The sequence below is a fragment of the Meles meles genome, chromosome 10 (assembly GCF_922984935.1).
Source record: "Meles meles chromosome 10, mMelMel3.1 paternal haplotype, whole genome shotgun sequence".
Taxonomy (NCBI): domain Eukaryota; kingdom Metazoa; phylum Chordata; class Mammalia; order Carnivora; family Mustelidae; genus Meles; species Meles meles.
The window spans coordinates 76,534,911-76,551,299 of record NC_060075.1 but is presented as its reverse complement, the minus strand read 5'-3'; the positions used below and the strand labels follow the sequence as shown (position 1 = coordinate 76,551,299).

The 16,389-nt window shown below is 42.4% G+C and overlaps 1 protein-coding gene across 1 annotated transcript; it reads right to left on the bottom strand.

The window, feature by feature from the left end:
* Window positions 1-1,852: 1,852 nt before the first annotated feature.
* Window positions 1,853-16,292, bottom strand: SRI (sorcin). Its single transcript, XM_046020419.1, has 8 exons — window positions 16,138-16,292; window positions 15,090-15,173; window positions 13,057-13,126; window positions 7,738-7,781; window positions 6,776-6,923; window positions 6,434-6,547; window positions 5,001-5,059; window positions 1,853-3,359 (listed from the first exon to the last, which is right to left on the bottom strand). Exons 1-8 carry the CDS (start codon window positions 16,186-16,188, stop codon window positions 3,333-3,335), a joined length of 597 nt encoding a protein of 198 aa, XP_045876375.1. The 5' UTR covers window positions 16,189-16,292; the 3' UTR covers window positions 1,853-3,332.
* Window positions 16,293-16,389: the final 97 nt, after the last annotated feature.

The following is a 16,389-nucleotide window of genomic DNA, read 5'->3' as shown; positions in this document are numbered from 1 at the left end:
AATAAAGTGACTTTCAATAAAAGATTTTATGTTATTTTGATGCCTGACTCCCTTTAATCCTGTTTTTCTCCCCATCACTGTTTCTCTTTAGAAAGCCTTGCAGCAGTCTTATTGGAGGTTGGTTCTTTTTCTCTTCCCTCCTGTCCTGGAAGAGCCCATCGACACGATGAGAAACAGAGATCCTTTAGTAAAGGCTGGCCGCTCAGTTTTTTGGACAGTTTCCTTAGCTGGCTGGCAGGCAGTCTCCCACTATCCACCTGCCTTGCCTCAGTTAATTCCTCCCGCGCCCAGACAGACCCGCTGTATCCAGACGGACAGCCCCGGTGGTGGGGCTCCCGTCTTAGACTCGGAAGCATCGGGCCTTGGATGGACTCCGCCTAGCTTCCTGAGTCCACTGCCTAAAGAGCTGGTCCACCTGGCTGTCTGCCTCTCACATAGCCATTTCATCCTCCGCTCGCTCTTTACCTTGGCACGCACTTTTCTTGTCTTCAGCTCCCCAGTGTGCTGAGGAAAAAAGTAGTTCTAGGTCATCAAAGTACAGTTTTAACAAGAGAAAAACAGAAGCCCTTGACTAAGGGTTTGTATGTTTATTGTGAGATTTAAAAAAAATTTATGATTTCATATAGCTGCATGTCTTAGAAGATTTAGGCGCAGAATAATTCAGGTGAACACTGACACAGAAAAGCACAGTCTTGTTGGGATAGCAGAAGTTTTAGCTCACGTTGCCTCTCACACCTGGAACATCCTGCCGAAACGGAAGTCTCCACTCTACCTTGGTTCAACGGGAGAGCAGGCTGGGATGAATTCTGTATCACTGCTGTGGTGCAAATCTATGCCAGCTGTCCTCAAGGAAGCACCTGGCTTACTGTAGTCACGTCCCTACAGAGTGCTGGGAAAGGGTTACATACAGGTACTTTATCTCTTGCAACACATGTCTCCAAAATTAAAATTAAAATTAAAGCTTTGAGTTGGCATTTTTTGAGGAACTTAAACCTCCAAATAACTGAAGTAGTCCAGCTTGGGCTCAGCCTGGCCCAGCTCCAGCTAGATGCTTTAAGAATAAATCAAGAAACTGTTTTAAGAATTGGGTGAACCTGCAACTGAAAGTATATAATGAATGAAACACAGAACCCGCATAAAATAGAAATAAGGCAACCTGAGATTCGCTTGTAATGAAGACTTCGGCTGTAATTAAAGAAAGGGGATGGATACGTCAAATTTGTCAAGGGGAAGGAAAGTTTCCAAGCGCAGGACATACTGAAGACTAGGCTCCATGCTTTCAGAAAGAAACCGTGAAAGCAGTAGAGGAGAGAAGTCTTGCTGTGAGGTTAAAATGGAATTGAGTATTTCCAGGGACACAGTTTTTTTGATACTTCAGCATTTATCCAAAAAGCAACTTCAGAACCAAGACGGATGCAGCAGCATACCTTGGGACTTAACCAAAGTGGTAGGATCGTTCAAATAGGGTCCGTCACCTTGGCGCTGGCCTTCTTCCTTACCACATTAGAGTCACCCAGGGGATTACCATTTCCTTAAACTGCCACTTCCTCATGGGATTCTGGGGAGCTGGAAGCCAACAGCAGGGGCTGGGACTCCGAGGGTAACCCTCCCTCCTCATCCTGAGCCCCCTCTGGCCCTTTGTTGGACAGTTCAGGCTCAAGCCATGTTTTCTGGCCTCATGAACTGTATCTGGAATGAAACCTAGAATCACCACTCATATAAAGCAGGCTGCCTCATGGTCTGATAATGCAGCCCAGGTGTGAATACTTGACATAGATATATAAGGTTAAATATTTATAAAATTAATATATTTTAGCAATATTTGAAAAAAAAATAACCAAGTGAAATGAGGTTGAAGATGCTTAGAAATGCTTTATTTTTTCATTGGTTGACAACTAATTGATCATCTGAATGGGAACACTCACACTGTGCCCTGAAGTAAGACACATATTCTGCTGACAGGGAGAAAAGAGGCGAATTTCATTGATTTCATCTGTTATGCTACTGCAGAAAAGAGCAAACCAGGCCAGTTTTAAATTTAACAAACAGCAACATTACTGGTGCTTATTATACCAACACATTTTTTCATGTTCAGAACTACTCCTTGGAGCGAGCATTAATCTCCTTCCCCAAGATGAGGAAGTTGAGGCTCCAAGAGTATCTGAGATTAAATCACATATTCAGGAAGAGATGCAGCCAGAATGAGAATCCAGATCTTTCTTAAAAGCACATGGCTTAAAAATTTTGAAGAAAAACAAAAAGTCTTCCATTACAAGTGTAATACTTGTTTATCAGAGTATTTGGAAGAATAGTAAGAAGGAAGAAAATCAGTTCTTGACTCTGACTCCCAGTGGTGGCAGCACCAATATCGTGGTCCTCTCAGTCTGGTCCTTTTGCTGTGTTTATTTTTTAATGTGAGTGTGAACACATGGTGTATCAAAATGGACTGATCAGTATTTTAAACATTATCATCTGATTTTAAAAGGAAAGCGCACACGGTATAGAAAATGTGGAAAGGACTGAAATCCATAAAGGAAATTCCAGTCACCTGGAATCTCATAAGCCAAAATGACCACAGTTAATATTTTCCTATATTTCCTTAGGCTTCTTATTTTTTTAATTGTTTTCTTTTTTACATAGTGAAGCTCATAATTTACAAGATTTTTAGGTAGAGCTAACAAAGGTCTATATAGATGATGATGAAGAACTTGGTGACAGATCGTATTTGCCACTCAACTGATTCAGTGAGTTTTCAGGAGAAAATAATCACTTATGCTCCCTGTCTAATCACGTGGCCATCAAAAATGCGTAAGCCTGAAAAAGCCGGTGCTAAGTTTCCGCTAAAGCGAACCCTGACGTGGATTACCGTGGGTTTTTGTTCCTGTGTGTATCCATGTGAGTATAAATCATTTACATGATAAGAATACTCCATACATAAAGCTTATAATACCATGTAAAAGCTCTTCTAGGAAGAGACAAGAGCTGTAGTCTGATGAAAAGGTTTTTAACCAGTGAAAATATATACCATGGGACTTAAACATTCTGCACACTGAAATTTACATAAAAGAGGCTTAGCCAGAGGATAAGGCATCACTGACAATGGCTCAAGGATATTCCAAATGGTGTAAGAGACTTGATCTTATCATTGTAAAATTCCAAAGAACTTATTATCAACACTAAAAACTCCCATTGTACATCAAGTAATAAACCTTCGTGACAGCTATTAAGGAAAAGCAGCACCGTAAGGTACACACGTTACTGCAGGCAGACAGTAAGAGCAAAAGCGAACTCCAGTCGGAATGTTGGTCACGATCATACAGCTCCTTCTTGATTTAAACACTCATGACACACTGAATGAACTGAAAGAGAGAAAGGTCCACGTTACCCTGCAAACATCGCAACGAATCGTAGCTTCTTTTTAGGCTGCTGACATTTTGTTTCTCTAATTTGAATTACAGATCAAGAGAGATCCCTTTCTAAAATAAGAGTACATGATGGGCGGAAAGGTTGATTTTATAGGGGAAGCCATCCAACATAAAACTCAGTGGACTTCTCTTCTTACAGAAAGCAGATCTTACCTGAATGGATAAAGAATCATTGACATTCCGAATATTTCAAGACTCTAGAAATGGCCATGGTTAAAAGGAACCTACTCAGAAGGAACAGCAGAGTTGATACTGCTCAATCACACGGGGCCTCCAAAGGACACAGTATTATCCCACCACTCACAGAGCACCTTTAACAGTTTATTCCCCTAAAATCTGCTTTATTAAAATAAATTCTGGCACGCAACTCTATGTGTGCACAGAAACGGAATACATGACCTTTCCTCAGCAATTCAGAAACCCAGGTTTAGAAGCATCAGTATTTTGCTGTGAAATGTTTGCTTCACTCTAAGGCCCAATAGGCTCAGCTTTTCTACCAATTTTCTTTGTCATTCTTCTGACACCAGGGAGGCACTGTGTGCTGCTACTGCCTGCAGCACTCCTACAAAGCCAAGCTGATTATCCCTTTCAGGTAGAGGGGAACTGAGGATCAAGACATTTAAAATCTCTTATGGGGCCCGTGGGAGGCCATAACCCGAGCACTTTCCACTCCACAGGCAGCCTCTCCGTCTTTGGAAACAGTGACAGATTAGCAGCAGAGACAGATGCTAATGCACACTAATGAAAACACACCTTTAAGCAGAAGAAATAAACGTACTTACACACAGGCCTTTTTAAATGATCAGAAAGAACTGTGGCAGCTGCCAAACAGAAAGTATGTTCATCCTTGCAGTTTGTAATAGAGAAGCCTTTTAAAGCATTCAGTTATCACAGTGATTTCCATTCTGAAGGTGTTTTTCTTATAAATCCATGGCTGAGCGAAAAACAGAAAAACTAAACATCTCCCTAGCTTTGCTATGTATATCCAACTGAGGCCATCCAAGATGGCACCTGGCTACATTCACATTGGTTATGTGGCCTTGTCCAATCTCATTTAGTGTGGCTGCTCAGTAAATACATGTTTTAAACTATGACTGAAGTCTCTGTCTTACGTCCTCACTGAAGAACATAGATGTGTCAAGTACAGCTTTGAGCTGTTCAACTGACTTCCCAGTGACAGAGATATTTGTTCAATGAAGGCAAAAACAGACACAACATCTGCACGGTGTTTTCCAAGGACATTTCTGACTGACATCTCCCAATAGCTCGGGGAAGAAGGCGTTACTATTTCCTCTCCTCAAATAGTCTTGGAGCAACGAGGAAACCTGCCTCTGTGACCCAGCCAGTAAGTGAGACCAGGTGGGCTTTGAACCAAGTCTTTCAATGCAAATCAAACAGTGGTGTATAAGTAAGATTAGTAATAAATGAAATTAATAAATTTTGAATGGTAACTCCTGATCATTTAATCCTTCATTACAGCATCCTTAAGATGCTTTTAATGGCTAACTTCAAAAGGGATACCCAACTGGCATACATCTTATTCATCCACTCAGTTTTGAATTTACGGAGACTTACGTCATCATATGGGAAATTCACGACACCTTGCTGAGCAGTATCCCGTCTTCGAAAGCTGTCTGTAAAACACCATAGTAAAATTTATGGCTATTTTTTAACACCTGAAGTCATAACAGGTAATTATTTTGGCACTGGGTTCAAACTGCAGTAACATCTGAGTTCTAAAACTTGTAAAACCAGCCAACATAAACAAAAGCCCACAGCACAGAAGCCAACTATGTGAATGGATTTAATATACAACAAAGTAATACAACAATACAGAAGTTTCCAATCATCTTTTTCAATGTGGAGCTGGAAGAAAGCGCCTTACCCCAAAGTCAGTAAAAGCCATGTGACTTCTGAGGCCATTATTTAGTTGTAATGAAGACAACAGAATTTCAAACTTTTTAATAACATAGTGTTTAAGTAGGAAATGGATGGATGGGGTCCCTAATACGGCAAATGGGCTGTATTCAAATATTCCATCTGTCTGAGCTCTGTGCTACTGAAAAGGATTGACTTAAATAAAAACAACAACAAAAATCTGCCCTCATGTTCTTGTTAGGATGCAAAGAAATTACAAACCCAGGTATTAATAAGTAAAAGACTGGGTTGCCTGGGTGGCTCAGTGGGTTAAGTGTCTGACTCTTGATCTCAGCTCAGGTCTTGATCTCAGGGTCATGAGTTCAAGCCTTGCACTTAAGCCCACTTAAAGTGGACTTAAAAAAAAAAAATAAAAGAGAGAATAAGACTAAAGAGAGGAGTGGAACAAGAAACATATACAAAAGAAAGAAAAGAGGGACTAGAAAAGTAGAGATTGCAGATATACCCTCATCTAAGAAGTCCATAGAGCTGAAACAGATGACCAATTTAAATAATTTCCAACACGAAGAATTAGGAGAGAGAGCTACAAATGAGTATTCTCTCTCTTCAAATAGTTTACATTCTAGGGGAAATCACAGAATACCGCTCATATTCTGACCACAAGTACACAAATTAGGTGGTCACATTTTGGAACATTTTTGTGAAATTTAGTTAAGGTTATTTTCAAAGCAACTTACCACGTATCTGAAAGGATTTCTGAAAAAAACCATTATTCTGCTAGATACATTTAAATAGCAGCGTTTAAAAAAGCCCCTGAAGCCTCTGCCTCCGGCTCAGGTCATGATCCCAAGGTTCTGGGATCGAGCCCCGCATAGGGCTCTTTGCTCAGCAGGGAGCCTGCTTCCCTTCCTCTCTCTCTGCCTGCCTAGTTGTGATCTCTGTCAAATAAATAAATAAAATATTTAAATAAAATCATTAAAAATAATAATAATAATAATAATAATGAAGCCCCTGAAGTTAGAGGGAAAAAAGAGAAGACTGCGGACAACAGAAGTTCAGAAACACTGGAAAATGAACCACAAATGGTGTCTTCCCAGCCCGCGGAGACGACGCCACCTCAAGGAACACACCTGTCAGGGCTCGCAGTTTGACGCAGCAGGCGATGTAGTCATCGAAGGTGATCTTGCCATTGGTGCTATAGCGTTTAGCAATGGAATTCACAGCCTGCGGACTCAACCGGAAGCCTGAGGAAGAAAACAGTTAAAGGATAACAAAGAGACCATTAAAAATAATCACAACTCTTTCAGCCTGGGAGTACTCACTTGAACTGTGAATATGCACTAGGAATTATGTATTAGGTGTTTAGTTAGGAATAGACACTGCTTCTAGACAACAGAAACAACCTTCATGCAAAGTTTCAGAAATGACAAAGGAATGCTGTGGGCCAGGAGGCTGGAGCCGGCCGTACCCACCCATTGTGGTGAGAGCCTTCTGCAGCTCCTGAGGGTCCACCGTGCCGCTCCGGTCGCTGTCAAAACTGATGAAGTGTTGTCTCCAGCCGTTCAGCACAGCCCAGAGTTCTTTAAACTCATTGAAACCCATTGTGCCTGACATATCTCTCTGAACTGTCATCAAGGATTAGAGCATCTTTAATTTGCAACATTTTCTAACGAATAAATCAAAGATCAAGGATAAGCAAATTTAATGTTCTTCTGCTAAAAAAGGTTAAAAATGTTGTATGTTTGTCTCAGTGTGATGTGATGAAAAAATACTCTCGTGATATAATGAAAAAGGCCTATGGAGAAAACCCAGAGGACGTATTTTCACTGTGGGAAGAGAATCTATGTGATGTGATTACGGGGAAGGAAGGTGGCCACAGGTGAGCCACACGTGAAAAGCGGTCGTTTCTGGAACTGGGCTGCACTTTCTGGGGCCCCCCGGCTATGCTGCTGGGGTCTGGGGGGGGTCTTGGCCCTAACATTCCCTTTTGGTACAGTCTTTTCAGACCTAGGGTTTTCACTTCTGGAAAGATGAGAAGGGATGGAAGGCAGTGCAGGGTCAGCGCCAGCTAAACCAAGTCTGACAGCTATGATGTGAAAAATTCCACTGCTTGAAGGTCAGGTGTGAATCATACAGAGCAAACGAAGACAGAGCAAAAAAAGCTCTCCTGACCACCCCGATTTCTATACTTGGTCTCTTCTGAGGCTACCTTGAATTCCTGAATAACCAACATTCTGTTTATTAAGCTCCTTTCCTTTTTCACACCAAATTACATCTTACAAGCTAATGATTTCAGAAAACTTTTTTGTGGTCATTTGTCATCTTATGTTTACTGGGTATTAATTCTTGGATGAATTCTTTTAGAAAGAAATTTTTTTTTTTGGGGGGGGGGTCAGGAAAAAACCCTCCAGACAGCAATCAAGGTAAAGGATACATCCAACATTGAAACCATAAGCCGACAAGTCTCCAGGTTAAAAGCTGTTAAATCAAGAAAAGCACAAACATATTAATACGGTTTCAAAAATTCACATTACATTGCATACATTCAAATTAATTAGGGAAGTGACTATATTACTCTTACTTTTATATGCTACTCAATTTATGTGGAACTAAATTACATGGAACTTTGAAGCAGATTTTTTCCAGATAGAGGGGATTCCTTGTAGAACCCAAATTTGATTTTAAGGTTTTATTAGAGAGAGAGAGAAAAAACACAAGCAGGGACGAGGGGCAAAAGGAGAGGGAGAAATGGGCTCCCAGTAGAGCAGGGAGCACAGTGCCACATGGGGCTTGATCCCAGGATCCTGGAATCATGACCAGAGCAGAGGGCAGATGCTTAACCGACTGAGCCACCCAGGTGCCCCCCAAATTTGATTTTAACGACTTTAATGAAATATTCTAAAAAAAGGTATTGTGTTGTACAGTTAATATTTTTAGGTATAATGGTTTTGAAGTTGGTGGGGAATGTTAAGATATCTAGAATTTGCTTCAAAAGAAAAAAGCCAGATTAACAGATGAACTAAAAATGGCAACACAATGTTAACTGTTGAAGCTGGGTGGCAGGTGTGTAGTTCACTGCATCATTATCTCTGTTCTTGGATATGCATAACATTTTCTATGATAGAGTCTTTTAAAGTTTTATATACCTTCTTGCCTTTGAAACTGAAATATACTGAGATTAATTCACCATGGTGAGAGGGAAGACAGGGCTACTCCGTTCCTGCTCCCAACAAACTATAAATAGCTGGTTTTGCTAGTTCTATTTCATTAGTTCATTTATCTTTCTTTCCCCTTTACTATCATGCACTGAATGGTAACCTCCTGCCTCGAAGAGCTTATGACCCGTTTTTACACACAATAAGTTTATATATGAAACCAGACAAATACGCTTGCCAGAACTATGTTCAATAAGAGCACTCTCTTGAGTTAAGATACAATGACCAATTCAGGGACAGCCACTGTTCAGAAGCCTTCTGAGTTTATGTACAACTTGAGCATATTCTGAGCAAATTTCTATAGCTCACTTAGAAAACAAAAATAGAAAATATACTTATTGGTTAATGGACCTACTGATGATCTACTTAAGCATTAGCAAATTACACATAAAGAATTCCTTGCTCTTACATTGTGTTCATGGGAACCAGTGACTTGGGAAATACACAGGTACAGAGAAGCTGTCGGACTATAGAAGGCAGAAGTGACAAGGGTTAGTGGGCCAAGCTGGCGTAAATTCTGCAAGTGTGAAAAGGCACATAGAACAATTTTACAGCTCTTACTAGCTTCATTTTTATCTCCAACCAAACTGAATTTAAAACACACTTGAGGTCTTAGGACTATAATGTCTCCAAACAGTACAAACTAGAGGTTTTCCACTCTCTCTCTCTCTCTCTTTTTTTTTAAATTTGACAGAGAGAGACAGTGAGAAGGGCACACAAGCAGGGGGAGTGGGAGAGGGAGAAGTAGGCTTCCCACTAACAGTGAGCCACATGTGGGGCTTGATCCCAGGACCCCAGGATCATGACCTGAGTCTGAGGCAGATGCTTACTGACTGAGCCACCCAGGCGCCCAGGTTTTCCACTTTTAACAGATTCCTGTGTTTGGCATATCCTGGAATCTGAAATAAAAGGTGGGGAACTATTTCTCTTTTGGCCTTTCGGAATTCCATCTAATCCACAGATACAGTTCTCTGAAGTGACAGGAGGCAACACTTTTCCACACTATTGAGAAAGAGTTGGTTGATTCTTCATTCTGACTTCTAAGTTGTGTGGAGGTATGAAGCCTCTTCAATCTAGACCAATGGTTCTTAGCCCTGGGTACTTATCAGAATCACTCAGAGGCTTTCAAAGATCCTGATACTGGTGCTGCACCTCAAACAATTTTTTTTCCAGGATTACTGAGATATAATTGACAAATAATATTGTGTAAGTTTAAGGTATACAATGTAAAGATTTGATATATGTATATACTGCAAAATGATAACTACACTGGGGTTAGTTAGCACATCCATCACCTCACGTAGTTAACTTTTTCATGTGTGTGAGGAGAACTTTTAAGATTGACTCTTATCCATTTTAAAGTATACAATACAGTATTATGTACAGTCATAACCACAGAATTAAATCAAAATACCTGAGCATGGAACCCAAGCTTTTTTTTTTTTTTTTTTTTAAGCTTCTCAATGATTCCAGTGAGCAGCTAAGACTAAGACCACCATTCTTCTGAGTGAGTCCTGAGCCAGCCATGCTAATATCATCTGGGAGCTTTTAGAACAGCATAATCTTAGCCCTTAACCTACACCCACAAAATCAGAATCTGCAGTTTAATACGCTCCCTAGGTGATTTATAGTCATATAAGAACAGCTGGTCAGGGAACCTGGATGGCTCAGTCATTAAGTGTCTGCCTTTAGTTCAGGTCATGGTCCCAAGGTCCTGGGATTGAGCCCCATATTGGGCTCCCTGATCGGCAGGAAGCCTGCTTCTCCCTCCCCAACTCCCCCTGCTTGTGTTCCCTCTTTGCTGTGTCTCTCTCTCTGTCAAATAAATAAAATCTAACACCCCCCCCCCCAAAAAAACAACAACAAAAAATAGCTGTTCAACCTGGACCACCATCATCTGGAAGCCTGTTAGAGATGCATATTATCAGGTCTCCCCTCACACCTTCTGAATGAAGAACTGCAGGACAGGGCTCAGCTACCCAGTGATGCTGACACCGCTTCAGTTTAAGAACCAATGCTCTAGAGGGCCTGATAACCACTAGGTAGACCCAACTGTTTGACTTTAAACAAGGATTTTGAGGGGCTGTGAAGCAAACACCTTCCCTGTGTCCCAGGGCTATGAATGGCACCGCCGGACAGCGATGTCAGGAAGCCCAGATATCAGGTCATCATTTGTGAGAAGGATTTAAAAGGGAAGGAATGGGATGCGCAGTGAATAAAAGTGAATGAACAGAAAATTCACCATCCCACATAGTTCTGATGAACTAGAACAGCGATGTCTAATAAGTTTGGGTAGGGAAAACTCTTGCTCAATTTTAGCTGAAAAATTTCCCCCAGAAACTGCTTTTATTAATGCTAATTCTATTTCAAATAATTTCAAAAGAATCTTTGCTATAGGAGCACCTGGGTGGCTCAGTGGGTTAAGCCACTGCCTTCGGCTCAGGTCATGATCTCAGGGTCCTGGGATCTAGCCTCACATTGGCTCCCTGCTCAGTGGGTAGCCTGCCCCCCTCCCCCGCCTACTTGTGATCTCTCTCTCTGTGAAATAAATAAAATCTTTAAAAAAAAAAAAAAGGATCTTTGCTGTAATTTTACTTTTACTCTTTCCCCTCTCCTATTCAATCTGCTAGAATGCCTCATCCACCTTTTCTTCTGGTAGAAATCCAGAATGTAATGGACCCAGCAGGAAAACCCTACCTTTAGTTCTTTCTCTCAACCTTACCACAGAGTAGCAACTACACTCAAGGGAAAAAAAAGAAGCTGAATCATTGTCTTACGAGAGCAACTTCTCTTATCAACCCCACCTCTGGGTATGACTGCTTCCTTTTAGCCTGCAGAAGCTGCCTGTAAGTACTAATACCCCTCCGCCGCTCTGCCCGCCCCCCTCACCTGCATCTGTGCTTTTTGCTTTAGAAGCTGGGTTTAAAAAAACACCAATGGCTGTGTACCTTCTGCATCATAAACCTCACAAGCAGGATAGTTCAGTGGTTCCTTACAGCCTCCACAACCAGATGACAGTAAGCAAATAAACTCAATCACATGGTTCTGATGACTCAGGAAATGTCTTCCCTAGAATGCCATGATCCAAGACCATCACTAACCATGATTTCCTCATAGGAAATGTTTAAAATGACTATTCTCCAAGGATATACAATCCACTTGTTACTAAGATTTTAAAACCTGTCACATCTCTTCTACCAAAAGCATATAGAAGAATAGTTTATGTTGGGACATAGCTCATTTTCATAAACCCTGCAATTAAACCAGGATTCTTTGTTCACTAGCCCCGATTGCTTGAGGTGGTTAACAATGAACAAGAAAAATGTATTTTCTACAATAGGAAAAAAAAAAAATTCCCTATCTAGAAGGTGCTTCTTTTTTAAAGGACCAGATTAAATGAGAAATGCAAAAAGTTCCTCTTTCATATTAATTTCTTCAACTAGAAAATATTAATAGGATACTGAGGTCATGTAAAAGAAAGGATGATTAAAATAGAAATGCAAATATTATAAAAAAGAGAGCCCTCCAATAAATATGCCATGTTGAACAGTTTAAAAACGCCACTGTAAACCTTCTGGTGTCACTTCTAGTTTGAGCATTTTAATCCACAGTTTACCGACAGCGAAGGCTTCACTTTGATGTTCTATCTCAATTAAGCACTGGCAAAGCTGGCAAGTCACTATTCTCTACCTTGCGTGTCTGTCATGGTCAAGATCTGATCTGAAACGAAGAAGCATGTGGTATTGTGGGGGACGATGAGAGAGCCCCCTCTGGATTCAGCTCCTCTGCAACTCAAGGCAAAGAGCTCTTTCAAAAGGCAGGAAGGTGGTGTAAGCGCAGAATTACAAGGCAGCAGATCCAGGTGCTGAAGAACTGAAGAGAAGGAGAAGGAAGACTAGTGCAAAGAGTTTAGAAATTAGGAGGGGCACTTCTGACTTAGCCTGAAGAGGTTCTCTGAAGTGAAAAGAGAGATGAAGAAAGAGCCAGGGGGGCGGGGTGTCACGACAAGCATTCACATGGCCAGCAGCCGACTCAGAGAGCAGGAGTGCAAACTGGCGCCCTGAGGACCAGGGGTGGGAGAGGGGGACAGGACCAACCACTCAGAACTAGACCTGGGGCAGGTCACTCAGGGACCAGCCACCCAAAACCCTAAGAGCCATGAGGCTCAGGACAGAAGTCAACTTTGGGGAAACAGCTGTAAATGTTAGCTCCTGTCATTGATGACACTGGGCCTGGCGGATTTCATTTCAGCACCTTACCTCGTCATCTGTGAAGGAGGCCATGGAGACTGTCTCATGGCTTCCAAGAGTTCCCAATCCAAAGACCCACTAACTGCCAGGCAGGCAGTATAGTATGACTTATTAACAACTGTGTTCAAATCAACATATTTGTAATAATAAACAGCCGAAATTAACTTTGGCAATTCTAATTTTTGCTAGATCAGAAAAGCCCAGTGTTGCTGAAGGCTATCATCAAGTAACAGTTAAAATATGAAACACAAGAGTACTTCTAGAGAAACTCTGGGATTGTCAACTCACGTTTGTATCCTCCAGCAATGCCTGACTGGGTCAGGCATCTCTGCAATTCATCAGCATCTATTTGCCCATCCTTTTGGGGGGAAAAAAATTGGAAGAGGAATTTTAATAGTGATCTGTACCTTCTAATGCCCTACTTTCAGCATATTATTTCAGCAATAATGACCAAGGAAATGAGCATTTTCATGCATGAAATCTTTTTTTTTTTAAAGGAATGACTTCCAAAAATAGGTATTCCTTTCCTGATTCTACTTTCAAAAATAATTTAATGATGAAAGAAAGACAAAATTGTTAAGTTATCTCCCACAAATGCACAATTAGGGCCTTAAACAAAAAATACATTTCTTGATGCCTAAGTCAAGTCGCCATTCAATTTCAGACTCTATTTTAAATAATTATTACATAAGAATTCACAAAGTCAGGAAGCCGTTTACACCTATATTTTAGTAATACCAGTATCTTTTCATCATTTCCTCTAAATTCCTCAATTAGATCTGGCATTATATTTTCAAGTACAAGGTTCCTCTTTTTAATAAAACACTGAGGTGAATTCAGCTTCTTCCACTGATATACAATTTTTTTTTTTTTTTTTTTTTTTTTTTTTAATGGGGGCAGTGGAAGGACTCAGCAGGGTACACAGCTGATATTCAAACAAAACGCTTGGATGAAACAAAGAGAGGCCTTCGTGATCCCCTTGGCTTATGATGCAGAGAACTGTTTTCCAGAACCACAATTAAATCTGGAAGACACAGGTTCCCAGAGCTTATTGACTGTCTGACCAAATTCAGGACCAGATAGATGTTATATTTAGAGATTTAAAAACAAAATACCCAAATCCTTAAGTCCTTCTGTATAGTAAATTCGAAGTGAGGAGCAGGATCAATAATTTTAGAGACAATGGATATGCTGATGTAGGCCAGGGCCGCTGCAAGCTAAGCAGGTGGGGTCACTTACAGGGCGGGAGGCAAGGCAATCTAAGAACTCAAGTCTTGAGCTTTGCCCTGTCTTGTGGTTTCAAAGATACAGATCATTAACAGATGAAGCAGATACTTAAAGGGAATTTAGACTCAATTTTCCACTCAATTTCTTGAACTATATTTCTTAGAATGCTATTCTGAAAGGTGGTCTTGGGTTTTTTATCCCAGAATACTGGATATTTTCTTCATATGGAGATTGTGTTATTTCTTTCTTTTGATCAACACAAAGCTAAGTGGCATTCATAAGGGCCAACATCCCTTCTGGGTAGTTCTAGGTTATACCAGCAGTGTATTTACCATACACAGTGGCCTGGGGAGCTAGGGAAGCGTCCTCCCTCAATGTACAACACCATCTGTCCTACAACTCAGGTAGAGAATTGAAAGGTCTCCAGGAGGAAGCCAACCCTCATTCTCTCTCAGTCCCCAGACCACCACACCTTATAAGGACGTAGAAGAGCTGACCTAAAACAGCATCAGCATCAAAGAGAAACTAAACTGTTCACAAGATTAACTTTCTGTTACTAAAGGAGTAGTAACTTTCCTATTTTGAAGCTGGTAAGTTTGTAACGTAAGTATCTATTTCCTAGGAGTAATTGATAACAGTCAAATTCAACCTAAAGAAAGTGTCCTTTAGAATCTGACCATGTAATTACTGGTACGTGTCTTTAAGTTGTACAAACAAGGGTTTAGTGTTCACCAGATCTGGAATTTCCTCTCTGGGAACCACCTCAGACTGACAATTCAGAGTTCTAAAAACATCTTTCTACTCTACATATCTTCACGGTACACTTACAGCCCCCTATTCCTATTCAAACGGACCCTAATTCAATCACAAATTTATCTGTCAAGTGAACTAACATAAATACAGGTAACAGTCCTAATTTGTTCTGAATATTCAGAGATAAGTAACCGACTATACATTGCCTTCTCCCCTTTTTCTTTTACAGAAGCAAAGGGATTCTCTTCCAGAGGAAAAGTTCTTTTTTCCACCCCAGTCTAACAATGCCTACTACAAACGTAGACTCTGACAATTCTTTAATATTAAGGGGAAAAGCTAACCTGTCCAGCTACAGCGGCAAAGTAACCATAGAGCGGATCCTGAGTCTGTCCGGGAAACGTAGGTCCTCCGGGAGCTCCTCCATACTGTAAAACAACAAACACAAAACCATCATTCCCGCTGAATCCAGTTTTAGTCTCTCACCACTGAATGCTTTTGTGGAAAGCCTGGCAACTGCCTGCCCTTCACACGGATGGATCACCTCCTCACCACCGGGCACGCTTTAATTGCAATTATTCTCACGCCAGCAGAATTTAAAAACTGGCAGCTTGGACCAAAATGAGTTGTCCTGGAAGTGACACCTGCAGAAGTGAAGCAACTTTTAAAATCCCTATTAGCCTGCAGGTTACTGATTAAATGTAACCCCGGCAAGCAACTTAAGAGCCGGACTCAGAATTGTTCTTTCACTTTCCTAGCATTTACGGTATTTTTCAAAGCGTTCTGAGACAGGTGTAGCCCAGGCCAGGCTTAGGTGTCTCGGTTGGACTATCTCGCCAGACTGGGCGGGGAGGCGCGGGGAAGGAACATCAGTCTCGGAAACAGTTCCCACGACGACGCGCATCGCAGGCGCCACGCGAGGTGGTCTTCCCCCCGAAGTGCTTCTCCCCACCTCCACCTCCACCCCCGCCTCCCCGCGGTCTTTCCCCTACTTTTTTTCCTTTGCTTTTAAAGAAGGGAGGTGGATACCCGGACCATCCGACATTAAAATGGCTGTTGCTCTCAGGGGAAACCGGGAGGGAGAGGAAACCAATACCCAATTCGCACAATTTCACGCCGCGCATCCCAGGCACAGGGTGGGCTTCTTGGGTCAAAACCCACCCACGTCTTGAACCCAAGCAGCCACCCTCAGGGTAAAGGGTAGGGGAGAAGGAGGGAGCCCGAGGATAAGGCGCAAGGGCAGGGGCCTGGGGCGAGGCAGCCGGCAGGGAAAAGCTGGGGGCGGGAGGCGCCCGGGAAGTCGCCTCTGAGAAGCGGCCCAGTGTGGCCTCTAGGCGTCTGCGGTGTAACAGGGTCGTGCCCGGGCCGCGAGCCCGCACGGGCTGCACTTACCCCGCCTGGGTAGTACCCGCCGCCGGCGCCAGGGTGCCCCGGGTACGCCATGGTGCAGACTGCGCCGCCGCCGCCACCGCCCTCGCCCTCCCGCCGGGGCCGCCCCGGAGCGCACCACGCGGGCGGCGGGGGACGCGCGCCCGAGCCGCCCCCCGCACCGCGCTGCGCTAGGGCCTCGGCCCCTTGCGTGCGCCCGGCGTGCCCCTGCGCCTTCGGGGCTCAGGTCGTGCGCAAGCGCCGCTCCCCAAGCGC